We start from the raw sequence: 27,241 nt of genomic DNA on the forward strand, positions 1-27,241 counted from the left end.
TAATCTCCCACTGATTGATGTAGTGTTTTTTTTTCAGGTAGATTTTAGAACCCAAATCAAGCAAAAAAATTAATAGGCTTTCTATGGCCCACTGAGTGAGAGATGGCACACACAGGAGTCAGGAGTGGCACACAAGCAGAAAGGGCAATATTAATCTCCCACTGTTTTATTTTTTTTTTCTTTTTCAGGGAGACTTTAGAAACAAAATAATAAAAAATAAATAGGCTTTCTATGGCCTACTGAGTGAGAGATGGCACACACAGGAGTCAGGAGTGGAGCACAAGCAGAAAGGGCAATATTAATCTCCCACTGTTTTCTTTTTTTTTTCTTTTTCAGGGAGACTTTAGAAACAAAATAATAAAAAATAAATAGGCTTTCTATGGCCCACTGAGTGAGAGATGGCACACACAGGAGTCAGGAGTGGCACACAAGCAGAAAGGGCAATATTAATCTCCCACTGATTGATGTAGTGTTTTTTTTTCAGGTAGATTTTAGAACCCAAATCAAGCAAAAAAATTAATAGGCTTTCTATGGCCCACTGAGTGAGAGATGGCACACACAGGAGTCAGGAGTGGCACACAAGCAGAAAGGGCAATATTAATCTACCGCTGTTTTATTTTTTTTTCTTTTTCAGGGAGACTTTAGAAACAAAATAATAAAAAATAAATAGGCTTTCTATGGCCCACTGAGTGAGAGATGGCACACACAGGAGTCAGGAGTGGCGCACAAGCAGAAAGGGCAATATTAATCTCCCACTGTTTTATTTTTTTTTTCTTTTTCAGGGAGACTTTAGAAACAAAATAATAAAAAATAAATAGGCTTTCTATGGCCCACTGATTGAGAGATGGCACACACAGGAGTCAGGAGTGGCACACAAGCCCTGACTGAGGCCAATATTTTTCTCCCACTGATTGATGTAGTGTTTTTTTTTCAGGTAGATTTTAGAACCCAAATCAAGCAAAAAAATAAATAGGCTTTCTATGGCCCACTGAGTGAGAGATGGCACACACAGGAGTCAGGAGTGGCACACAATCAGAAAGGGCAATATTAATCTCCCACTGATTGATGTAGTGTTTTTTTTTCAGGTAGATTTTAGAACCCAAATCAAGCAAAAAAATTAATAGGCTTTCTGTGGCCCACTGAGTGAGGGATGGCACACACAGGAGTCAGGAGTGGCACACAAGCCCTGACTGAGGCCAATATTTTTCTCCCACTGATTGATGTAGTGTTTTTTTTTTCAGGTAGATTTTAGAACCCAAATCAAGCAAAAAAATTAATAGGCTTTCTATGGCCCACTGAGTGAGAGATGGCACACACAGGAGTCAGGAGTGGCGCACAAGCAGAAAGGGCAATATTAATCTCCCATTGTTTTATTTTTTTTTTCTTTTCAGGGAGACTTTAGAAACAAAATAATAACATATAAATAGGCTTTCTATGGCCCACTGAGTGAGAGATGGCACACACAGGAGTCAGGAGTGGCACACAAGCCCTGACTGAGGCCAATATTTTTCTCCCACTGATTGATGTAGTGTTTTTTTTCAGGTAGATTTTAGAACCCAAATGAAGCAAAAAAATAAATAGGCTTTCTATGGCCCACTGAGTGAGAGATGGCACACACAGGAGTCAGGAGTGGCACACAAGCCCTGACTGAGGCCAATATTTTTCTCCCACTGATTGATGTAGTGTTTTTTTTTCAGGTAGATTTTAGAACCCAAATCAAGCAAAAAAATAAATAGGCTTTCTATGGCCCACTGAGTGAGAGATGGCACACACAGGAGTCAGGAGTGGCACACAAGCAGAAAGGGCAATATTAATCTCCCACTGATTGATGTAGTGTTTTTTTTTTCAGGTAGATTTTAGAACCCAAATCAAGCAAAAAGTTAATAGGCTTTCTATGGCCCACTGAGTGAGAGATGGCACACACAGGGGTCAGGAGTGGCGCACAAGCAGAAAGGGCAATATTAATCTCCCATTGTTTTCTTTTTTTTTTCTTTTTCAGGGAGACTTTAGAAACAAAATAATAAAATATAAATAGGCTTTCTATGGCCCACTGAGTGAGAGATGGCACACACAGAAGTCAGGAGTGGCACACAAGCCCTGACTGAGGCCAATATTTTTCTCCCACTGATTGATGTAGTGTTTTTTTTTCAGGTAGATTTTAGAACCCAAATCAAGCAAAAAAATTAATAGGCTTTCTATGGCCCACTGAGTGAGAGATGGCACACACAGGAGTCAGGAGTGGCACACAAGCAGAAAGGGCAATATTAATCTCCCACTGATTGATGTAGTGTTTTTTTTTCAGGTAGATTTTAGAACCCAAATCAAGCAAAAAAATAAATAGGCTTTCTATGGCCCACTGAGTGAGAGATGGCACACACAGGAGTCAGGAGTGGCACACAAGCCCTGACTGAGGCCAATATTTTTCTCCCACTGATTGATGTAGTGTTTTTTTTTTCAGGTAGATTTTAGAACCCAAATCAAGCAAAAAAATTAATAGGCTTTCTATGGCCCACCGAGTGAGAGATGGCACACACAGGAGTCAGGAGTGGCACACAAGCAGAAAGGGCAATATTAATCTCCCACTGTTTTCTTTTTTTTTTCTTTTTCAGGGAGACTTTAGAAACAAAATAATAAAAAATAAATAGGCTTTCTATGGCCCACTGAGTGAGAGATGGCACACACAGGAGTCAGGAGTGGCGCACAAGCAGAAAGGGCAATATTAATCTCCCACTGTTTTCTTTTTTTTTTTCCTTTTCAGGGAGACTTTAGAAACAAAATAATAAAAAATAAATAGGCTTTCTATGGCCCACTGAGTGAGAGATGGCACACACAGGAGTCAGGAGTGGCACACAAGCCCTGACTGAGGCCAATATTTTTCTCCCACTGATTGATGTAGTGTTTTTTTTTCAGGTAGATTTTAGAACCCAAATCAAGCAAAAAAATAAATAGGCTTTCTATGGCCCACTGAGTGAGAGATGGCACACACAGGAGTCAGGAGTGGCACACAAGCAGAAAGGGCAATATTAATCTCCCACTGATTGATGTAGTGTTTTTTTTTCAGGTAGATTTTAGAACCCAAATCAAGCAAAAAAATTAATAGGCTTTCTATGGCCCACTGAGTGAGGGATGGCACACACAGGAGTCAGGAGTGGCACACAAGCAGAAAGGGCAATATTAATCTCCCATTGTTTTATTTTTTTTTCTTTTTCAGGGAGACTTTAGAAACAAAATAATAAAATATAAATAGGCTTTCTATGGCCCACTGAGTGAGAGATGGCACACACAGGAGTCAGGAGTGGCACACAAGCCCTGACTGAGGCCAATATTTTTCTCCCACTGATTGATGTAGTGTTTTTTTTTCAGGTAGATTTTAGAACCCACATCAAGCAAAAAAATAATTAGGCTTTCTATGGCCCACTGAGTGAGAGATGGCACACACAGGAGTCAGGAGTGGCACACAAGCCCTGACTGAGGCCAATATTTTTCTCCCACTGATTGATGTAGTGTTTTTTTTTCAGGTAGATTTTAGAACCCAAATCAAGCAAAAAAATAAATAGGCTTTCTATGGCCCACTGAGTGAGAGATGGCACACACAGGAGTCAGGAGTGGCACACAAGCAGAAAGGGCAATATTAATCTCCCACTGATTGATGTAGTGTTTTTTTTTCAGGTAGATTTTAGAACCCAAATCAAGCAAAAAGTTAATAGGCTTTCTATGGCCCACTGAGTGAGAGATGGCACACACAGGAGTCAGGAGTGGCACACAAGCAGAAAGGGCAATATTAATCTCCCACTGATTGATGTAGTGTTTTTTTTTCAGGTAGATTTTAGAACCCAAATCAAGCTAAAAGTTAATAGGCTTTCTATGGCCCACTGAGTGAGAGATGGCACACACAGGAGTCAGGAGTGGCACACAAGCCCTGACTGAGGCCAATATTTTTCTCCCACTGATTGATGTACTGTTTTTTTTTTCAGGTAGATTTTAGAACCCAAATCAAGCAAAAAAATTAATAGGCTTTCTATGGCCCACTGAGTGAGAGATGGCACACACAGGAGTCAGGAGTGGCACACAAGCAGAAAGGGCAATATTAATCTCCCACTGATTGATGTAGTGTTTTTTTTTCAGGTAGATTTTAGAACCCAAATCAAGCAAAAAAATAAATAGGCTTTCTATGGCCCACTGAGTGAGAGATGGCACACACAGGAGTCAGGAGTGGCACACAAGCCCTGACTGAGGCCAATATTTTTCTCCCACTGATTGATGTAGTGTTTTTTTTTTCAGGTAGATTTTAGAACCCAAATCAAGCAAAAAAATTAATAGGCTTTCTATGGCCCACTGAGTGAGAGATGGCACACACAGGAGTCAGGAGTGGCACACAAGCCCTGACTGAGGCCAATATTTTTCTCCCACTGATTGATGTAGTGTTTTTTTTTTCAGGTAGATTTTAGAACCCAAATCAAGCAAAAAAATTAATAGGCTTTCTATGGCCCACTGAGTGAGAGATGGCACACACAGGAGTCAGGAGTGGCACACAAGCAGAAAGGGCAATATTAATCTCCCACTGTTTTATTTTTTTTTTATTTTTCAGGGAGACTTTAGAAACAAAATAATAAAAAATAAATAGGCTTTCTATGGCCCACTGAGTGAGAGATGGCACACACAGGAGTCAGGAGTGGCGCACAAGCAGAAAGGGCAATATTAATCTCATGCTGTTTTCTTTTTTTTTTCTTTTTCAGGGAGACTTTAGAAACAAAATAATAAAAAATAAATAGGCTTTCTATGGCCCACTGAGTGAGAGATGGCACACACAGGAGTCAGGAGTGGCACACAAGCAGAAAGGGCAATATTAATCTCCCACTGATTGATGTAGTGTTTTTTTTTCAGGTAGATTTTAGAACCCAAATCAAGCAAAAAAATTAATAGGCTTTCTATGGCCCACTGAGTGAGAGATGGCACACACAGGGATGGCACTCTAGCAGAAATGCCAATCTTAATCTCCCACAAAAAAAAAAAAAAACAGGGACTGTCCTACAATTACTATCTCCCTGCAGTAATCTCAGCCAGGTATGGCAGGCAGCAATAAGGAGTGGACTGATGCACAAATTAAATAAAAAGTGTGGACAAACAAAAAAGTTAGCTGTGCAGAAAGGAAGGAACAAGAGGATATGTGCTTTGAAAAAAGCAGTTGGTTTGCACAGTGGCGTACACACAGCAATACAGCTATCAGGGAGCCTTCTAGGGCAGCCCAATGAGCTACAGCGCTGAGGAAAAAAAAAAAATGTAGGTTCCACTGTCCCTGCACACCGAAGGTGATGTTGGACAGTGGAAATCGCTACAGCACAAGCGGTTTGGTGGTTAATGGACCCTGCCTAACGCTCTCCCTGCTTCTAATGAAGCGGCAGCAACCTCTCTCTAAGCTCAGATCAACAGCAGTGAGATGGCGGTCGGCGGGAACGCCCCTTTATAGCCCCTGTGACGCCGCAGACAGCAAGCCAATCACTGCAATGCCCTTCTCTAAGATGGTGGGGACCAGGACCTATGTCATCACGCTGCCCACACTCTGCGTTCACCTTCATTGGCTGAGAAATGGCGCTTTTCGCGTCATTGAAACGCGACTTTGGCGCGAAAGTCGCGTACCGCATGGCCGATGCAACGCTGGGACCGGCTCGGTTTCATGAGACGCCGACTTTGCCAAAAGTCGGCGACTTTTGAAAATGAACGACCCGTTTCGCTCAACCCTACCTGTGACCAATAAAAAAAATTGTGAACACATCCAGTAGCTACCAGGGTTTTTGTCTGAAGACATAATAGATACATGTGATCTCACAGCTTTGAAAGTGGTATTATTGTGGTTCACGTAAATCTCAGCCGACTATTTCCTAACTTGCCTCAGAGAACAGAACAATATAAAAACTAAAGGCATAAGTGGCACTTACTAATGTGAACCCTTGCCACTCCAGTGCCACCATTACACTATGACATCTGTAAGAAAGTAGCTGGATTTTGGATCTGGGTTTTAGAAACAGCTGGAAGAGCTGGGTGGGACTGGTCATTCCCATCCTCCAATCCAGGAGGCCCAGCTGATATAAAATGGCAGCTGAGATGCTCCATAATGGTCTGTGTATGTGTGGAGGTGAAAAGACTTTGTATATGTTGCTTTGTCTCTGCCAGAGCCTGTGAAGAGGAGGTATCTCAACAGGTGAGCCCTTGCTATTGTATGGACTGGCTATATTCTGTTTGTTTTGTTTGCCTATATGCTGAAGGAAAGGCTTATTTTGTCTTCAAATATGCTGGAAAGTTTAAGAACTGTAATAAACTTTCCTGTTTGTATTAAGAAGCTTTGTAACTGTGTGGCCCTGAGGGCTACCAAAGATCATACATCCCCTTACACATTCTATTCATTCAGTCACCTGACTTCTGAGGCCAATGATTGACTGCAGGGAGGAGTGACTGATGGAAGTGAAGTCTTACCTTCCAGTGGTACAATAATGGCTGGAACTAAAAAGCAGTATTGACACTCATATCAAACCATGCAACATACAATATTGCCCCCTTTCTTCCTCCTCAAGATGAAAAATAGTTGTTTGTAGTGAATGCCATGCTGAATTGTGCTTTACTTGGTTGCACCTATCACCATTCCCTAATGGAATTTGTTAACAATTTATGTTTTTCAAGCATAATAATGAGACAATAACAAGACAGTCCCTGATTCCAGTGATGTGTAACTTACCAAGCTAATTGCTGTAGTTTTTAAATCACTGTTTTACTGCTTGCTGTAGATCAGCTAGCTCTCTCACTGATAAGTGCTATTTAAGTCCAACTGCACCACTGATTGATAACATTCTGCCTCTAAAACTTATTTTAAATGAATGGGGACATTACCAGTGAGAGATATGTATCTAAAGAATGAAAGTAGAACTGAACTTTATCTTATAACAATTATGTTAGCAGCTGCAGCTCTCACAGCTCTGATGTTTTTCAACCTTGGCTGCCTATAAGGTGGAAGCTGAAGCACTGTGAGGACACATGCAGATGTGTCAGTTATAATCACACACAGTTCTGCCGTGAGACAAGAAGAGCAGTGAGCTGCCCCTACATGTCACATTGGTAACGCCTACTTTTATTTAAAATAAGCTTTGGAGGCAGATCACTGTCAAAGATATACTTTTGAACTTTTGAATATCAAACGCTTTTGAATACCTTTGGGCCATGGTCCCGGCTAATACTTCAATCCTGTCCTACCTATAGCTATAGTACTTAAGTCCTTACAAAATACCACATGATAAGTTTTTGTCAACATTCTCATGTTTAAAGGATAGCATGATGACTTGACTTGACTACTAGTACTATTGTAAAGGAGTGGAGAAACTGTTGACACCCCCTTGAAGATGTTATAGTGATATAATGCATTGATATGTTTTGAATTTTGTTTTATCTTTGTTGCAGCATGCAGTACTTAGTTAGCCAGTGCATGGGATTAAGTAAGTGGGCATACAAAATTGACTTTCCTGTTTTGAGGCAGGTAGGGAAGAGCACTGAAAAAAGAAAGACCTATTGTCCTAATGTTAGCAGGTCTGCATTGAAAAGGGTGTTGTGTGGAAAGAAGGGAGACCATACTTGGATAGCGCATTCTAAAGAAAAGAAGTACAGTGCCAGAAATCTGCTGTGTGTACTCTGCACCCATATCTGTGGGAGTACTGTGCCTTTAAACCTCTGTATGTACTCTTCAGCCCTGCCTGTGGGAGTACTGTTCCAATAATCCTCTATGTACTCTGCAGCCGGGTGTGTACAAGTAGTGTGCCAAATAAATAATTCTTGTCTGCAACCATCTTTTTGTGAGTAGTGTGTCTAAAAAAGAATTCTACTCTGCAGCCATCTTTTTATGATTAGTGTGTCTAAAAAAATAATTCTACTCTGCAGATGTCTCTTTCCCATTTGTGGGAGAAGAAAATATTTTTATTCTACCGCTTTGTCTAAAGGAGTAGTGTGTTTAAAAAATAATTCTACTATGCAGCTGTCTGTTTTCCATTTGTAGATTTTGACTGCGTACTCTGCCAAAAAGTTGCCGTGTGTATTCTGCATCCTTACCTGTGAGAGTATTGGGCCAAAAGCTGCTGCATATACCCTGAAACCCAACCTGTGGAAGTACTGTGCCTTTAAGGTGCTGTGAACTCTGCAACCCCGCCTGTGAGAGTACTGCACCTTTAACCCCTTTCCGATATCGGGCATAAAAGTATGACGATGTTGGACTCCCTCCCTTTGATGTGGGCTCCGGTGGGGAGCCCACATCTTTCCCTGCACATATCAGGTGTTTTGAACAGCTGACATGTGCCCAGAATAACTGTGGGTGGAATCGCAATCCACTTGCGGCTATTAACCCGTTAAATGCCACTGTCAAACGTTGACAGCGGCATTTAACTTGCGCTTCCGGCAATCGGGTCGGAAACCTGCCCACCAGTGACCCCCCGTAATGTGATGGTGGGTCACCGGTTCATTGGCATGACAACCAGAGGTCTCCTGGAGACCTCTATGGTTGTTACTACTAGATTGCTGTGAGCGCCACCCAGTGGTCGGCGCTCATAGCAAGTGAGTAATTCTACTACATAGAGGCAATCAGATCAATGTCTCAATGAAGCATAGCCGATCGGGTTGTGGCAGCTTCTAGTCTCCCATGGAGACTATTGAAGCAGGCCAAAAGTAAAAAAAAAAATGTTTTTAAAAATATAAAAAAAATATATATAAAAATTCAAATCACTCCTTTCGCCAAATTCAAAATAAAACAATAACAAAAATCAAACATACACATATTTGGATCGCTGTGTTCAGAATCGCTCGATCTATCAACAACAAAAAAGGATTAACCTGATCACTAAACGGCGTAGTGAGAAAAAAGTCAAAACGCCAGAATTAAGTTTTTTTTGGCCACGGTGACATTGCAATAAAATGCAATAACAGGCGATCAAAAGATCATATCTGAACCAAAATAGTATCATTAAAAATGTCAGCTCGACATGCAAAAAATAAGCCCTCACCAAATCCGAGATCAAGAAAGATGGAGACACTACGACTATCGGAAAATGGTACAATTTTTTTTTAGCAAAGTTTGGAATTTTTTTCACCACTTAGATAAATAAAAACCTAGACTAGCAGGTCAGTTTTAGCACTTAGGGAACCTAGCAAAATAACATGTGTGCGATTGCACTTTTTTGGCAATTTCATTGCACTTGGAGTTTTTTTCCAAATTTTTAGTACAGCCATGGTAAAACCAATGGTATTGTTCAAAAGTAAGCAAAAAATGAAAACGCAAAACCGAAAATAGCTCCGGGGGTTAAGCCGCTATGCGTACTCTGCAACCACGCCTGTGAGAGAACTGTGCCTTTAATAAGCTGCTGTGTGTACTCTACTCCCCCCGACTGTGGGAGTACTGTTCTTTTAAGCCGCTGTGTGTAAATTGCAACCCCCCAATTGTGGCAGTACTCTACACCACCCGCCTGTGAAAGTATTGTGCTTTTAAGCTACTGTGTGTACTCTGCAACCCTGCCTGTGGGAGTACTGTTCCCATAATCCGCTGTATACACTCTGCAACCCCACCTGTGGGAGTACTGTGCCTTTCGTTGACATTTGTATGCTAAATAAATCATTTTTGTGGACTGCTGTGTGTTTTCTAATAGTGTTACAAACAAATAATTGGCATCAGCTTTCTTGCTGTCATGTGCAGGCCAAATAAATCTTTTTTTCTGGACTGCTGTATGTTTTCTAGTAGTCTGAGAAATATATAATTGGCATCAGGCATCTCATTGCCATTTGTAGTTCAAATAACAAATTTTTCTAGACCCCTGTGTGATTTCTAGTAGTTGCAAATAAATAATTGTCATCAGCTATCTCGTTGGCATTTGTAGGCCAATGAAATAATTTTTCTGGACCACTGAGTATTTTGTAGTAGTCTTGGAAATAAATAATTGGCATCTGCTATCTCATTTCCATTTGTAGCCCAATTAACTATTTTTTCTGGACCCCTGTGTATTTTCTAGTAGTATTACAAATAAATAATTGGCCTCAGCCACATCATTGCCATTTTTAGGCCAAATAAATAATTTTTTGGACTACTGAGTATTTTGTATCAGCCTTGGAAATAAATAATTGGCATCAGCTATCTCTTTTCCATTTGTAGGCCAATTAACTCGTTTTTTATGGACCCCTGTGTGTTTTCTAGTAGTGCTGCAAATAAATAATTGCCATCAGCCATTTCGTTGCCATTTGTAGGCAAAATAAATAATTTTTCTTTACCATTGTGTATTTTATACTAGTCTGAGAAATATATAATTGGCATCAGATGTCTTGTTGCCCTTTTTAGGCCAAATAACTAATTTTCTTGATGGCTGTTTGTTTTATAGTAGTCTGAAAAATAAATGATTGCTCTTCCCCATGGTAATGCTGTGGAAAAAATCATGTGTGCACTGTACAATGTTTACATTCTGAGTAATTTTGTAGGCCCAACTACCACTCTACTAATAGTGAGGGGCAGAAAAAGTAGAGGCAGTTTGAGACTGAATGGCTGAGAGTGCCTCCAGTTCCTTCCCTTTGTGTTACAATGGGCCCCTCTTAATCATGGCCCTAGTTCCAACAAACACGAAAATAAAAATGGAGTACAACTCACTAGCTAAAGTATTTAGGCATGGTTGCCTGCTTTGAACAATCATTTTTTCAAGGGAAACACTTTAAGCCTCTGGGACCCTTAGGCAACAGCATTGGGGAGGCATCCCAAAGCAAAGGGGCTGGGACTACAGGTAGCAAACCTCGCATCAGACTGCCAGCTGTATCAAAAATCAAACTACAAGCTTTTTATCAGCATCTGTTCTACTGTATGTCACGGAAGGTAAAAATTTGGCTCTGTGGGGTAACTGTGAAAATGTGATGCTAGTTACCACTCACGGATAGACCGTGAGGCAGAGAAGTCGTACTTTCCTGGGTCAGTAGTAAGAAAGCATGTAGAATACCAAGGGGAAAGACAAAAGCGTAAGTCAGGTGACTGTCTGGGGTCAAAATACCAGGAGATAGCGGATCAAACTAAAAGACAAGACAAAGGTATAGTTGTCATGCTGGCTTCGGACTCTGTTCACACTGGGGAGTCAGTTGTGCAGTCTTAGAACTTTCTGTTGCTCAGCCTGAGTTTGGGGTGGTTTGTTCACAGATGTTCAGCTTGGCAGGAGTTAACTTCTGATTAGTGGCTGAGGCTGCTGGGAGCGCCTTTTTCCTTTTAGTATGGTTCAGAACATTCCTGGACATCGACTATATCATTTGCTGGTTTTCTGCATACCAGTCCCGTGTTGGAGTAACTGCTGATACTCAAGTCTGTATTTAGGAGTTTGGTGAAGTATACTTTGTTGTTTGTTTATTTCCCTATTTGTATTGTGTTTCCCTCACACACATATTGTGTCATCCTGTTAGTTTGCTTTGTGGTGCAGTTTACTTATTCCCTGTCTTTCTTTATCTGTGGTTTCCATTAATGTTCACCTTCTGGGATGGGGGTTGGGGGTTTAGCTCTGGACTGGACAGGAGATAGGGACAGGTCAGTGACTCAAGCCTCCCTACCATCAAGGGTACTCCCGAGTTAAGGAAAGACAGGGCTCACCCTAGTCTGAGGGTCAGTGCATGGGCCCTGAATCCTCATCTCCTGTTATCCCATAGCTTCCCGTGACATTATAGAGAGACCAAAAACTTTAACTTCCATGGATCCCATAGCTTCCCTGACTAGACAGTTGGATGCTCTGTCTATCCAGGTTAAAGAGCTTAAAGGGGCGGTTCAGCAACAGGCCTTGTCAGCTTCTGCGGTGAAGTCCGTAGCATTGACTAGGTTATCAGAACCAAAATCGCCCTTTCCAGAGTGGTCTGCAGGAGATCGCAGTAAGTTAATTTCTTTCCGCAAATCCTGCAAACTGTATTTCCGTTTGCGTCCTCTCTCTTCAGGGGTGAGGTTCAGCTTGTGGGTATAGTGGTCTCATTGCTAAGTGGACTTTTTGTCTACCCTCTGATTCCCCTGTGTTTAAATCAGTGGATGTTTTTTTCTCTGCACTCGGCCTTTTCTGTGACGATCCAGATAAACTGGCTTTTGCCGAGTCCAAGATTCGTTCTCTCATTCAGGGGAACCGGCCGGCTGAGGATTACTGTGCTGAATTTCGCCGCTGGTCCATGGTTACTCAGTGGAACGACCGTGCTCTTAGGAGTCAGTTTTTGCAGGGAGTTTCTGAAAGGATCAAGCAGGCTTTGGTGATGTATGAGACTTCCACCTCTATGGAGGTTGCCATGGCACTTGTAGTCCGTATTGACCGCCGTTTTTTTTAGTCATGGGAGGGGGCAGCAACATTTATAGCAACCCCGAAGACCTTTGTAGAGCCAATGCACATCACAGGGATGTTGCATGAAAATAAAAAGCCTTTTATCTCTAAAGGAGGGGGGGGTCTGTTTTTTAAAAAGGGCCATTATATTATCGCTTGTCCCATGGTATCGAAAAAAGATGCACCGGCGGAAAACTGGTAGGCTCAGGGGGCTTGGAGGATCCCAGCCTGAGCCTACGTATATCCTCCATGATGGCATCTCAGTGTATTTTCCCTGCAAAGGTTATAATCGGGGGACAGGAGGTTTATATTGAGGTTTTCTTGGATAGTGGTTCTGCGGCGAATATTATTGATTAATATTTCGCCCGCACATCTGGGTTAAGAGTCGACAAGCTCCCTAGTCCTATTCGGATTGTGGCCATTGATGTGTCTCCACTTTCTCAAGGGGCTTTTACGGAGGTCTTACATTTGGAGCGTTTAACATGCACTGTGCTAAAAAAGCTACCTGCACAGGTAGTTTTGGGGTTCCCTTGGTTGTAAGTTCACAATCTATTAATTGACTAGAAGGCACAGGACATAGTCCAGTGGAGTGCATTCTGCAAAAGAGAACCACCTTGGCACGTGTATTTCAGCTGTGATTCCTGGTATCCCTGAAAATTAACTGGAATATTCAGATGTGTTCTCTGAAAAGGGGTGTCAAGAGTTGCCACCATACTTGCCCTATGACTGCACTAAAAGGTTGAAACCAAGGGCCAAACTTCCTATGTGCAGAATGTATAATCTGTCCTGTCCGGAAAGACAAGCCTTTAAGGAGTACATTACGGAGAGTTTGAGTAAGGGTCATATTATACCATTGAGGTCTCCAGTGGCAGCCGGTTTCTTCTTAGACAAGAAGAAAGATGGCGGATTACGCCTGTGTCTTGGGTTTTTCAAATTATTCAGGAAGTTCATCAAAAACTTTTCTGTGGTTGCTAAACCTTTAACCGACATGACTAAAAAGGGTATAGACTTTACTAACTGGTCTGAGAATGCTATGGGCGCTTTTGATTGTTTGAAGGGAAGCTTCACTTCGGCGCCCATCCTTGTTCAGCCGGATGTGTCCCTTCCCTTCACTGTTGAGGCGGATGCTTCTGAGGTAGAGGTGGGGGCAGTGTTGCCTCAAGAACCGCCTCTTGGTAAATTGCACCCTTGTGCCTTTTTCTCATAGAAGTTGTCACCAGCAGAGCGCAATTATGACATAGGTAACAGGGAATTGCTAGCCATTAAGTTGGCTTTTGAGGAATGGCAACATTTCTTGGAGGTGGCCGCTCATCCTGTTGTGGTGATTACTGACCACAAGAATCTCTTGTATCTGGAGTCAGCCAAGCATATTTCCTCTAGACAGGCTTGCTGGTCACTGTTCTTGAAAAGGTTCAATTTCTTCGTTACTTACTGTCCGGATTAGAAAAACACAAAGGCTGATGCATTGTCCAGAAGTTTTCCTGGTGGAGAACTACGTGAGGAGCCGGTGCCCATTCTCCAGATGGGTGTGATAGTGTCGGCTATCAGTACTGAGGTAGAAGCTGAGATAGCTGAGGCACAGGAGGAGGTACTGCTAGGTTTTCCTGTTAACAGGTCTTTTTGTTCCTTAGCACCTTCGCCTTAAGGTGTTGGGGAGCACCATGATTTCGTCCTGGTTGGTCATCCAGGGTTTAAGGACACATTGGAGCTTCTGTTGTGTCGATTTTGATGGCCCAAAATTCAGAGGGATATCACCTCCTATGTATAAGCCTGTTCCACTTATGCGCGTTCCAAGTCTTCACACTCTCATCCTTCTGGTACGTTGTTTCTGCTTAGTGTGCCTAGAAAACCATGGAAAGATATTTCCATGGGTTTTGTTATGGATCTACCTTCCTCTGCTGGTAACACTGTTTGGTGGTAGTGGACCGTTTTTCTAAAATGACACATTTCGCTGCACTACCATCCTTACCTAATGCCAAGACACTGGCTCAGATATTCATACGTGAAATGGTGAGACTCCATGGGGTTCCGTCTGACATTGTGTCTGATAGGGGTACCCAGTTTGTTGCTAATTTCTGGAGAGCTTTATGTTCGTGCTTTCGTCGGCTTTATATCCGCAGTCGAATGGACAGAGCACATGAATCAAAATCTAGAACTGTATTTGACCTGCTTTGTCTTTGACAATCATGTGGAGTGGTCGACTTTCCTTCCTCTCGTGGAGTTCACCATTCATAATCATCATAATGAGTCCTGTTATGATCTGGTGGCCTAAGCGCAGCATGAGACGTACTCTGGAGAAGGTGGTACCTGTACTGACCGCAGACCCTGAACTTAACACCGCAACTAGAAGTAGCTGTGGAATGTACCTATCACTCCCTAGACATCTCAACACAGCCGGAGGACTAATTACCTCTAGAGATAGAAAAGGGAAAACTATCTTGCCTCAGAGAAAATTCCCAAAGGATAGACAGCCCCCCACAAATATTGACTGTGAGAGGAGAGGGAAAAAACATACACAGACTGAAATCAGAATTTAGCAAAGGAGGCCACTTCTAGCTAAATAGAAAGAATAGGACAGAGTACTATGCGGTCAGTATTAAAACACTAGAAAATATCCCCACAGAAAATACAAAATCTCCACAGCTAACTAAAGATATGGAGGGTATATCTGCATCTCCAGAGATACCAGCTTGGCTAAACAAATCCTTATACAGACCAAGCTGGACAAGACAAAAACATAGAAAAGAACTGAACAATAAGGCCACAGCATGTGGACAGCAAAAATCAAGGCCAGAACTTATCTTTGTTGAAATGAACAGCAAAGCAGGAGAGAGCAGGCAGGGATGTGAATCCTCCAGGAACAATGGACAACTGGCACTGACTAAAGGGTCAAGCAAGGCTAAATAGCCCAGTCAGGATTGCAAAAACTTGACACACCTGATGAATGCTGCGATCCAGAGACAGCAGCACTACCACTTATAACCACCGGAGGGAGCCCAAGAGCAGAATTCACAACAGAGTCCTCTGGGAAGTGCCCTTTTTTCTGTGTGTATGGCCAACACCCTCAGTTCAGCACTCTTCGTCAAGGGTATTCTTCTGGAGTCCCTGAGGAGGATTGGGTGGGTGTGTCATTATTGTCTACATGGAGGAAAGTTAAACAGTGTTTACTTAGTATGGGTTCTAGGTATAAGAGTGTGGCTGACTGTAGACGTGTGCCTGGTCCAGACCTGAATGTGGTTGATTTGGTGTGGTTATCCACTAGGAGCATCAAACTCAAGTTAACATCATTTAAGTTGGGTCACCGCTTTATCGGTCCATTCAGAATCTTGGCCGTCATTAACCCACTGGCCTTCCGATTGGACTTACCTGCCGTGTACAGGAATCATAATGTTTTCCATAAGTCTCTTCTGAAGAAGTTTGTGAGTTCGGGCGATGTTACTCACGCTCCTCTGCCGCCAGCCTTAGTGGATGGCTCTTTAGAGTTTGACGTATCCAGGATTGTTGACTCTCGTATCGTTCATTGCTCTCTACAATATCTGGTGGATTGTGGAGACCATGGTCCAGAGGAGAGGACGTGGGTGCCTACGACAGATATCCATGCTGATCGACTAGTCACAGGTTTTCATTGTCGTCACCCTGATGAACCAGGTCTGCGACATCCTGAGGGCCCTGGGGTCCCTCGAAGAGGGCGGGGAACTGCTGTGGCAGCTTAGTTCAGAATCTTTACGCACTGGGGAGTCTGTTGTGCAGTCTTAGACCTTCCTGTTTCTCAGCTTGAGTTTGGGCGTCAGTGGTGGTTTGATCCCTGATGCTCAGCTTGGCAGGAGTTAACTTTTTGATTAGTGGTTGAGGCTGCTGGGAATGCCTTTTCCCTTTTAGTATGGTTCAGAACATTCCTGGACATCGACTAAATAATAATAATAATAATAATAATAATAATAATCTATAGCATTTGCGTGTTTCTTGCATACCGGTTCCGTGTTGGAGTAGCTGTTGATACTCAAGTCTGTATTTAGGAGTTTGGTGAAGTATACTTTGTTGTTTGTTCATTTCCCTATTTGTATTGTGTTCCCCTCACACACATATCGTGTCATCCTGTTAGTTTGCTTTGCGGTGCAGTTTACTTATTGCCTGTCCTTCTTTATCTGTGGTTTCAATTACTGTTCACCTTCTGGGGTGGGGGTTTAGCTCAGGGCTGGACAGGAGATAGGGACAGGTCGGTGACTCAAGCCTCCCTACCATCAAGGGTACCCTCGAGTTAAGGAAAGACAGGGCTCCCCCTGGTCTGAGGGGCAGTTCAGGGGCCCTGGTTCCTCATCTCCTGTTTCCCCATTACTTCCCGTGACGATAGTCAAAACATGGTCCAAAGGGGCAAACACTCACCAGGAAGCACAAACTACGTCTGGCAGGGATCAGAGGCAGAAGGTCAGTTAAGCATCTGGGCAATCTCCAGAGCAAAGAATACTTGGAGAAAATCCTGCACCTCCCAGTCATAGATTGGACAGCCAAGCTGTCAATGAAAGTATTGACAGCTCAGCACACCCATAACAAGAATGAAAGGCCGAGCCATCAATCAAAGCAATGACAACTCAACATGATCCAGACCCAGTCAGGACCTCCCTCTTTTGCTTCTGCTCACCAAGCCCAAGGGGCTGCATTGCAGCGCATACCTCGCTGTTGTAGGGAGCTTTTCTGGAGCTCCACAGCCATAAAAACAGAACAGCCGTGCAGCTACAAGCTCCCTCCGCCTCTTCTGTGATGTGCTGGTGTCAGATGATGGGGCCTACATAATGATGTAATCGCACTGGCACATACGCGTCCTGGGCACCGGAGAGGAGCTGCAGGGGATCATATGAGAGGTGTAAAAAACTTTTTTTTATTTTTCTGAAATTAATGAAATGGTGTGGGGAGCAAATGATTGACGGTGGAGGATGGGGGACAGTAAATGATGATGTAATAAAGGATCATTGGGGGAGTGCAAATATTGATAAATTGGGGTGAGGGAGAGCAAATTATGAATTGAGGGTGGAGGAAGGGGACAGCAAATAGTGAATTTGGGGTGAGGAGACTAAATTATGATGAATTGAAGGTGGAGGAGTGTAAAGGATTTTGTATTGAAGGTGAGGGAGTGGGTGGGTATGAAGTAGTGATGAGCGAATGTACTCGTTACTCGAGATTTCTCGAGCATGCTCGGGGGTCCTCCAAGTATTTTTTAGTGCTCGGAGTTTTAGTTTTTAGCACCGCAGCTGAATGATTTACATCTGTTAGCCAGCATAAGTACATGTGGGGGTTGCCTGGTTGCTAGAGAATCCCCACATGTACTTATGCTGGCTAACAGATGTAAATCATTCAGCTGTGGCACTAAAAACTAAAACTCTGAGCACTAAAAAATACTCAGAGGACCCCCGAGCATGCTCGAGAAATCTTGAGTAACGAGTATATTCGCTCATCACTAGTTAGAAGTAAATGATAATAAATTGAGACTGGGGGATGGGGTAGAGCAGGGGTCCCCAACCTGTAGCTCGGGAGCCATATGTGGCTCGCGGTCCCATGAATTGTGGCTCGCGGCTGTCTGTCAGCTTGGTGCATTATCTCCAGTTCTAGCAAACAGGTATGAAGAGCACATCTGAAAATGGTGAATTTTGTGAGCAGCCCTGCATAGAAGAGCAGATCTGGATGCACATATATTGGTCTTAGTGGTTTTGAGATGATTTAAGTATGGTACGCTGGAGACAGGATGACACCACATGTCAGAGGAGGTGCTTGAAGCTGGATGTGACAGTGTCTTGGGAGTGCTTTATAGGAGAATACTGAATGGGGGGTATTGTAGGAACCCCTTGATCTTTGTATACTGTTTCAGGGTGATTGATTTTTGTGGAAAAGCTTTAGTTACCATTATGCCTGTAATGGGGGCTTTGGTTGTCACTATTGTGAGGGGGCGGAAGCTGAATTTGGCTCACGAACCTCTCTCAAGGCTGGATGTGGCTCGCGACCCTCTCACAGAGCGGAATGTAGCTCTCAAGGTCAGAAACGTTGGGGACCACTGGGGTAGAGCAAATAATTATAAATTGAGGGGGCTCCCTGCGTGCGCCCATCAGAACAATGTGATTAGATTGCGTTGTTCTGAGGGTCTCCATGGAGACCCCCGGCCAAGAGCTCCTGAGAGTAGGAGCTGAGAAGCTACCTTCCCTGCCTGCCAGATGCTGATCTGATGCTCTGCAGTGCAGAAACATTACAGAGTATCAGATCAGCGATAAATATAATAAAGCGATACAAAAATAATTATTTTTTCTACAAAATAGTTTTTATTGCGTAAAAGCGACAAAACATAAAAAATATAAATGGGGTATCGCTGTAATCGTACTGACTCGAAGAATAAAGCTGCCTTAGCCTGAGCACTTACTCAAGGGTTTCCATGTAAATCTCTGTAGTACGTGATTCAGTCGGCCTATAATGAGGTAGATGGAGGCACAGTGGACGTTACCTCACCTGTGATCCACTGGTGTCCATCTTTTTAGGCGAGTATAAAAGTGCAGTTGACCACAGTTTTGTGCACTTCTGAAAAGAAGGACATTGCTGAACAGAAGCCAGATGGAATACAGAGTAACTATGCTGCATCATTATAGTGAATGGATTCTTTGGGGGTGTCTTCTGCTTCAAGTCACTCGGAGATTTAGATGGAAACCCCAAATTAAATGCTTAGCGTAGAGCGCCATACGGCGAAGCACACATATGGGGTATTTCTACATTCAGAAGAAATTTTGGGACATATTTTGATGCCATTTTTACTCATTTCCTAGTATGAAAATGTAAAATTTAGGGCTAACACACTTGTTTGGTGGTAAAACTAATGTTATTGTTAACTATTGTATGGTGCAATTTTACAGTTACTCATATGAAAATTTTAAAAAATTGGAATTTCTTTGTGAAGTTTAGTTTTTTACTTCCACATTCCATTAATTCTTGTGAAATACCTGAAGGGTTAATAAACTTCTTGAATGTGGTTTTTAGTACCTTGAGGGATACAGATTTTAGAATGCTGTCACTTTTGGGCATTTTCTGTCATATAGGTCCCCTAAAGTCACTTCAAATGTGATGTGATCCCCCCAAAAAAAAGATTTTGTAAATTTTGTTGTAAAAATGAGAAATCGCTGGTCAACTTTTAACCCTTATAACTTCCCAACAAAAAAATGATGTTTCAAAAATTGTACTGATATAAAGTAGACAAGTGGGAAATGTTATTAATTAACTTGTTTGTGTGACATAACTCTCTGATTTAAGGGAATAGAAATTAAAAGTTTGATAATTGCTAAATTTTCAAAAATTTCTCAAATTTCCAATTTAAAAAAAAATAAATATAAGTAATATCAAATAAATTTTACCACTATCATGAAGTACAATATGTCACAAAAAACAATCTCTGAATTAGTGGGATACATCAAAACCTTCCTGAGTTATCACCTCATAAAGTGACAGTAGCCTGGTCAGGAAGATAAAAACAGGCTTCAGGTTAAAGTGGTTAATCTTTATTTTCAGTTTTCAGCTAATGATATGCTTGTGCTCCAGGGTGGGCCTGGAGAGGGGTCTTTATGTGGTGCTGTGCTTAACTATTCATACTGATGGCTTGTGACATGTCACTGAAAAAAAATCACCTTCAGCAGGCAGGCGCTAGCGGCTGCGCCTGCACTGCAGCGTGTTCGCATGTATAATGAGCATTTAATTATTTTATTTGCTGGTATAAATAACTTCAGGGAAAAAAAAATCTGTCTCAAAATGATGCTGGCAACACCTGTACAGTAGCATCTATCTGCGATCCGATAGAGAAAAAAATATAGTTTCCACCAAGATTGCGCCTCTGGCACAGTATCAGTAGCGGGTACTATGTCACATTGGCAAAACCCCTGAGGTGCCAGAACAGCAGAACCCCACACAAGTGACCCCATTTAGAAACTACATCACTATATGACTTCATCTGAGGGTGCAGTGATTATATTGACACCATGGGTGTGTCACAGAATTTTATACCATTGTGAAGAAAAAATAACTACATTTTTACCACAAAAATGTAGTTTTAGCCCCAGATTTTACATTTTCACATGGGGAGATGGGTTAAAATGTCACCAAAATGTGTCACACAATTTCTGCTGAATGTGGCAATACCCCATATGTGACTGAACAGTACTGCCTAGTCCAACGTCAAGACTCGGGAGGTAATGAGCGCTATTTGACTCAAGGAGAACAAATTGTCTTAAAATAGTTTGGGTAATGAATATACAAAGCCCCTAAATGCCAGAAGAGCAGAATCCCCCTCAAGTAACAACATTTTGAAAATTATTCCCCTCTGGGAATTTATGTACAGATGTAGTGATAATTTTTCTCCATGGGTGTTTTCCAGAAGCAAGAAACAATGGATATTGCTAAGTGAAAATTGAAAAATCTGACATTATAGTTCCCGTATGTTGTAGTACCTATACATTGTGCCTAGCTCGTGCCTCTGGAGACATGGGCCACATAAATTAAGCATGCTCTCATTACTACATAAATGCCAAACATGCTATTTGCAGTTTAGGCACTGTGCCAGTTCAACTCACTCAGTGGTATATGGAGGTAGAAAAAAGGAACACTGTATCTTTAAATATTCAGTTGGCTTATTATATGGCTGCATAAACCAACAAGAAGGGGAAAGTAAATCACAGCACTTTGAGCAAAAACAGGAAAACAACAAAGAAAACAAAATGCTGTACACAGTCCATATATTGTGGGAAGCTGCCCTCTCTGCAGCACCACAGGTTCAGTCTTTCCTCCTCAGGAAACAAACCAGTACTGTTATCATTGACAGCAGACGTAGTCTGATGGCAGGAGTAGTCTCTCATCAGCTGGCGTCTACTGACCTGTGGGTCACAGTATCTCTGCGGGATCACGCTGACATCAGACAGCATGACCCTCCAGCGCTCTGACGGCGGTAACATTTTTTTTAAAATTTGAGCACAGGCATCGGTTGATGAGACCACTTCTCCCATCAGTGGCTCCTGCTATCACTGTTATCTCTGACAGCAGACGTAGCCTGATGGGAGAGTAGTCTCTCATCAGCCGACGCCTTTTACTACGGGTCACCTCTGCGGGGTCATGCTAGTGCAGCGCCCCAGAGTCCTGGTCGTTGCAGTGCTGTGGCTTCGCCGCTAAGGGGAGCCATGGTACGTTCGATGGCACCGAAGGAGTTCCTCCAATCAGGTATCACAGACACCAATATGTTTCACAGCTGGGCCTCCGGGGGGAGCTAAGGGTGCTATTCATTAGGCCACTCCCCACCATAGTGGGTAAACTGGGGGTCAGGCAGAAAGTTAGAGAGAACGCTGACGGGATTGAACGGAGCAACACCCTGTGGCAGGGGGTGTTGTGAAGGGAGAGACTGTAGGGTCTCTGCCAGGGGTGGGATCCTGGCAGAGGCTTGGCATTGAAAGAACGTAACGGGTCCGCGCAGGCTCCTGGAAGCGGCGGGACTCAAGAAAGGACTAGAAGCGAGATAGATTGTGCTGAGTGAGAAACGAGATCAAGCAGAAGGAGAATACCAGCAGGGGTTGTGCTGAAAGAGGCAGCACCTTGCCGAGGCGCAATACCGGTGGCCGGAACGCCGAGGGAGTGGATTAGAATACAGCTTCAAGCCATACTCCAAACAGCGGCAGGACAGTCGGTCTCAGGCGGGCTGTCTACCACATATCACCTATGAAGTCTTGGGGGGCAATTGCGGGAGAGGGGCGTCTCTAGGGTCCCGGAAGAACTCCAGGCCTACCTGACAAACGGGTGCCATTCCAACCTGAATACAGGGAAGGGGTGGATTACAGAGGAACATCAAATCGAGTTGTGAGGGAACTTAAGAAACAGACACAACCGTTGTGGGGTCACTTTCCGTGAGCACAGCAGGGAAGGACTACAACACATAGCGCTAAGAAGGAAGGCACAGATTTCCACCTGAGAGGAGAACTCTGGAGGTGCCATTGGACCGGCCGGACTTGCGTAGCCTGGTGAACCGTATTCCGGACTGAGGACTCAGAGATCTCCAGTAAAGAGGTAAAGAGACTGCAACCTGGTGTCCTCGTTATTTACCGCGACTTACACCCCACAACTGCACCGCTACATCGCTACCATTACTACCACCTATTGCACCGGACGTCCCCCACTGACGGACAGGGCCACGGACCGGGTCTAGCCACCGTGACAACCCCGAGACTGAGAACTAGAGGCCCGGCTCCGGGTACCCCTCGGCCCTGCGGCGGTGTGGGGGCGCTCCAATTTGGCGTCACGAACAGGATCTACTTAAGCCTGAAGAATCAGGTCATGTGTGCCTAGAGACTGTGATTTGTTGTGCTTGGACTGTACTTTATTACAAAGACTGTGCTGCGCCAGTTGCCGCCAAAATCTGCCGCCATTGTAGCGCTGAGGAGAGCGCAGGAAGAGAAGAGGGGCGTGGAGTGGGCGTAGACGAGCTGGAGAGCGCGAACAGTAATGGCCGCCCAGTCTAAGTATTTCTGTGTCCTGAGGACGTGCCCGTCAACAGCTGAGGTACGCCTCCTGATCTTGGTCGGAGGGTGGAGACCATGGGGACGGGGCCGCCCACGGAAGAGACCGCGAGAAGGAGACGCGGGAAAAGAGCAAGAAATGGCGGCACCAGAAGCACCACGCGGAGCTGAGTCGGCTCAGTCTGAGGCCGCGGCGTCCGAGACAGACTCCGAGGCACCGCTGCTGGGAGGTCTGACCCTTACCGAGTCCCCGATGGGCCGACTTCCGACGCCGTTATCGGAGGGACGTGTGGCTGCGGCTGAGGCCCGCCAGCTGGCCCGCCGACTGAGGGCCGATGCCCGCGTGCTCACCCGGGTGGGCCAACCCACCGAGATTAAGCTGTCTCCCATTGCTCCTTACCCGGGCCCGGCTGAAAGCACCCCACCTGCACCGGGTCTGAAGATCATGCCGGATGCGGAGCACTTACGGCGCCTTATGGCAGAGTGGCGGAGCCGGCCCCAGCCTGCAGAACAAGTGGACTTGGTTGGTGTCCCCGAGATTCCGCCCTCGCACTGGGGTGTTGTGGTGGCCTTCCATCCCCAGCAAGGGAGAGGGGTCATACAGGAGATTGGGGAGCCGATCCAGGTCCGGGTGGACCGAGAAGAGGTGGAACCTTCTGGCAGGCGGTTTGATTGTAACCTGGAGCCGGGGGACGCCGTCACCTATACGAGGTGGAGAAGGAACACCAGTGAGACGGGCTGGTTTGCCCGGGGGGTCCAACGATGTGTCGCCCTCCAGGCTGCTGCTGGGACACCAGAAGAGGATAGTCCTGGAGGAAAGGCAGCGGGACCTGACCCCGCGGAACCAGGGGAAGTTCGACCTCACCGCGCCCCGGAGAGGCGGGTACGCCTACCGACGAGAAGGACCTCCCGGAGAGGGATTCTATCTTTACTGGAGCCAGGATGGCGTCCTGGCTCACCGGACCGATCTGTGGGTCTGGTGAAGCCAGGAAGGAGATCACCTTCCGCTGAACCTCAGTAAGATATTGCTTTCAATGTTGATGAAAATGTAAATAGTTGCTACTTTATTGTTTTAACTGTTCTTTTAAGTTGCTGCTAAACCTGTCCAGGGTTAATGGATCCCTCTGTTGACCCGGGATCCCCTTTGTTTGTTTTCCTTTTTCTGAAGTTTTTGCACAAAGTTATACAAACTGCAGTAATCATGGACTGTGCATGATTCGAACTTCCTTTGTAAATAGTTTGCACCTTCTTAAAGGTGCTTCCTACTGGTTTTAGCCAAAGACACTTTGCGAAGATATTTGCCCTATTGGTTTGAGCCAAAGACACTTTGTGAAGATACCTTTCCTACCGGTTCTAGTTAAAGACATTTTGCGAAGATACCATACCGGAACCTTTGCGTGGGCTGGTAGGCTGAGGAGACGAGCTACCTCGGAAAGATTTGGTCCCCTCTTAAAGGGGATGTGAAGAATTGAACTTGAGAAAGATACTGTTGCAGAACAGTAATGCCATGATGATGCTTTGAAAAGAAATGTAACTGTTTTACATGCTAAGTTATATGTGTTGAATTTGTTGAAATGTGAAATCTAAATAATGTTTTGCAGAAAGAAAAGATGCAGAGAGCCCGTAGGGGTAGAGATAGAGATCTGCATAGCTGAAAGTAAGGAAGTAATGATGAAGGTGAGGATAGAAGGTCAACCCTGCGTCCCCATAGAAAGTTACTTTGTTACTAAGGACAGAAGGCGAACCCGTAGGGGTTAGAGAGTGAGTCCTTAAAGGAGCCGAGTAGAGCTGGCTCAGAGTTCTCTAAAAAGAAAGGAATGTTATGTCTATACTATGTATAGTAGCGAAAGGCAGTAGGCCCTGGCTGAACGGGGCGGTCCTGTAAAAGAAAGGAGAGGCAGTAGGTCTGGTGCCATAGGGACAGGCGGTCCTGCAGGTTCAAAGTAGGAGAATGTGAAGTTACCTTACCCTGTAATGTGATTATAGGAAGGCCTTTGGTAAACTAAGAGTGTATGTTTCTTAAAGGCAATGTTAATTTATTGTTCCAGAATTTGCACTAAGTAGAATACCCGGTTGGGTAACAGGAGATATGCATAGCCTGTAATTTATAATGTTGACTATGTTTGTAACGTTAAAAGTGTCCTCACCTCCCATAAAGGGAAGCCTGTTCAAGTATGCTTATTGTTTTACACTCAACAAAATTGTATGTCTTTTTGCTAATCTGTATTGTTGTTTTTCTTCCCAGTCCCGGAGTACTGTGTTTAACCAGGGGGGAGTGCAGCGCCCCAGAGTCCTGGTCGTTGCAGTGCTGTGGCTTCGCCGCTAAGGGGAGCCATGGTACGTTCGATGGCACCGAAGGAGTTCCTCCAATCAGGTATCACAGACACCAATATGTTTCACAGCTGGGCCTCCGGGGGGAGCTAAGGGTGCTATTCATTAGGCCACTCCCCACCATAGTGGGTAAACTGGGGGTCAGGCAGAAAGTTAGAGAGAACGCTGACGGGATTGAACGGAGCAACACCCTGTGGCAGGGGGTGTTGTGAAGGGAGAGACTGTAGGGTCTCTGCCAGGGGTGGGATCCTGGCAGAGGCTTGGCATTGAAAGAACGTAACGGGTCCGCGCAGGCTCCTGGAAGCGGCGGGACTCAAGAAAGGACTAGAAGCGAGATAGATTGTGCTGAGTGAGAAACGAGATCAAGCAGAAGGAGAATACCAGCAGGGGTTGTGCTGAAAGAGGCAGCACCTTGCTGAGGCGCAATACCGGTGGCCGGAACGCCGAGGGAGTGGATTAGAATACAGCTTCAAGCCATACTCCAAACAGCGGCAGGACAGTCGGTCTCAGGCGGGCTGTCTACCACATATCACCTATGAAGTCTTGGGGGGCAATTGCGGGAGAGGGGCGTCTCTAGGGTCCCGGAAGAACTCCAGGCCTACCTGACAAACGGGTGCCATTCCAACCTGAATACAGGGAAGGGGTGGATTACAGAGGAACATCAAATCGAGTTGTGAGGGAACTTAAGAAACAGACACAACCGTTGTGGGGTCACTTTCCGTGAGCACAGCAGGGAAGGACTACAACACATAGCGCTAAGAAGGAAGGCACAGATTTCCACCTGAGAGGAGAACTCTGGAGGTGCCATTGGACCGGCCGGACTTGCGTAGCCTGGTGAACCGTATTCCGGACTGAGGACTCAGAGATCTCCAGTAAAGAGGTAAAGAGACTGCAACCTGGTGTCCTCGTTATTTACCGCGACTTACACCCCACAACTGCACCGCTACATCGCTACCATTACTACCACCTATTGCACCGGACGTCCCCCACTGACGGACAGGGCCACGGACCGGGTCTAGCCACCGTGACAACCCCGAGACTGAGAACTAGAGGCCCGGCTCCGGGTACCCCTCGGCCCTGCGGCGGTGTGGGGGCGCTCCACTGACATCTGACAGCGTGACCCTACAGGGCTCTGACAGCGGTAACGATTTACCAGCAGTAACGTTACCGCCGATCAGAACCACTGCACCAGTGTTTCCCATCCTGTCACACAGCCTGGGAAACACCGGCATTTGTGTTATGTATGCATATGTTTTTTACTTCCATTGACTCCAATGGCGTTCGACTATAATCAGCGAATACTCGGCGATTAAGTCGGCGAATATTGCAAATTCGGCAATCATGATATGAACCGAACATTGAAATATTTATTCATCTCTAATTATCACACAGTGAAATATGCTTTTGTGCACAAAAATAAGTTTTTGAATAGTATTCTGAGAGCTATAATTTTTCTAGATTTCTGCTGAGTCGGCTGACAAATCATGTGAGGGCTTATTTTTTGCTGGACGAGTTGACGTTTTTATTGGTACTATTTTCAGGCACATAAAATGCACCTTTTTTCATTAAAGGGAGTCTAGAAGTGGATCTAGATTTTAAGCACCCAGGGCAAAAATTCAGTTTGGCGTCACCTCCTATACTACTCAAACTGCAGCTTATGCGTTTTTTAGTAGCTGTCATGTGACTGCTTAATTTGTATGTGATTTGTATTCTTACAGTCACGTGCCAATAAACTGTTCTTTCTAATTTCTTAATGTTTAGTGAAATACTACAGCCCCTGCTTCAGTCAGAGAAGCATGAAGAGAAACTAATCAGCACATAACTGAAAGTATGAAAATTGCATGAGTGGTCATGGTTAGCACAGCAGCCTTGCAGCGCTGGAGTCCTGGGTTCTAATCCCACCTTGGACAACATCTGCAAATAGTTTGTATGTTCTCTCCGTGTTTGCGTGGGTTTCCTCCGGGCACTCCGGTTTCCTCCCACATTCCAAAGACATACTGATAGGGAATTTAGATTGTGAGCCCCATCGGGGACAGCGATGATAATGTGTACAAACTG

At 44.4% G+C, this 27,241-nt stretch overlaps 1 protein-coding gene across 1 annotated transcript in view; it reads left to right on the forward strand.

The window, feature by feature from the left end:
• The window catches only part of LOC143817669 (uncharacterized), a 49,467-nt gene extending 34,860 nt beyond the window's left edge, over positions 1–14,607 (forward strand). Inside the window, exons 3-6 of the mRNA XM_077299160.1 lie at positions 11,689–11,904; positions 12,053–12,267; positions 13,393–13,510; positions 14,456–14,607. Coding sequence (XP_077155275.1) covers positions 11,689–11,904; positions 12,053–12,267; positions 13,393–13,510; positions 14,456–14,607 — 701 coding nt within the window. The remainder of the gene's footprint in view (positions 1–11,688; positions 11,905–12,052; positions 12,268–13,392; positions 13,511–14,455) is intronic.
• The last annotated feature ends 12,634 nt before the right edge of the window (positions 14,608–27,241 follow it).

The sequence above is a fragment of the Ranitomeya variabilis genome, chromosome 3 (genome assembly GCF_051348905.1).
Source record: "Ranitomeya variabilis isolate aRanVar5 chromosome 3, aRanVar5.hap1, whole genome shotgun sequence".
NCBI lineage: Eukaryota > Metazoa > Chordata > Amphibia > Anura > Dendrobatidae > Ranitomeya > Ranitomeya variabilis.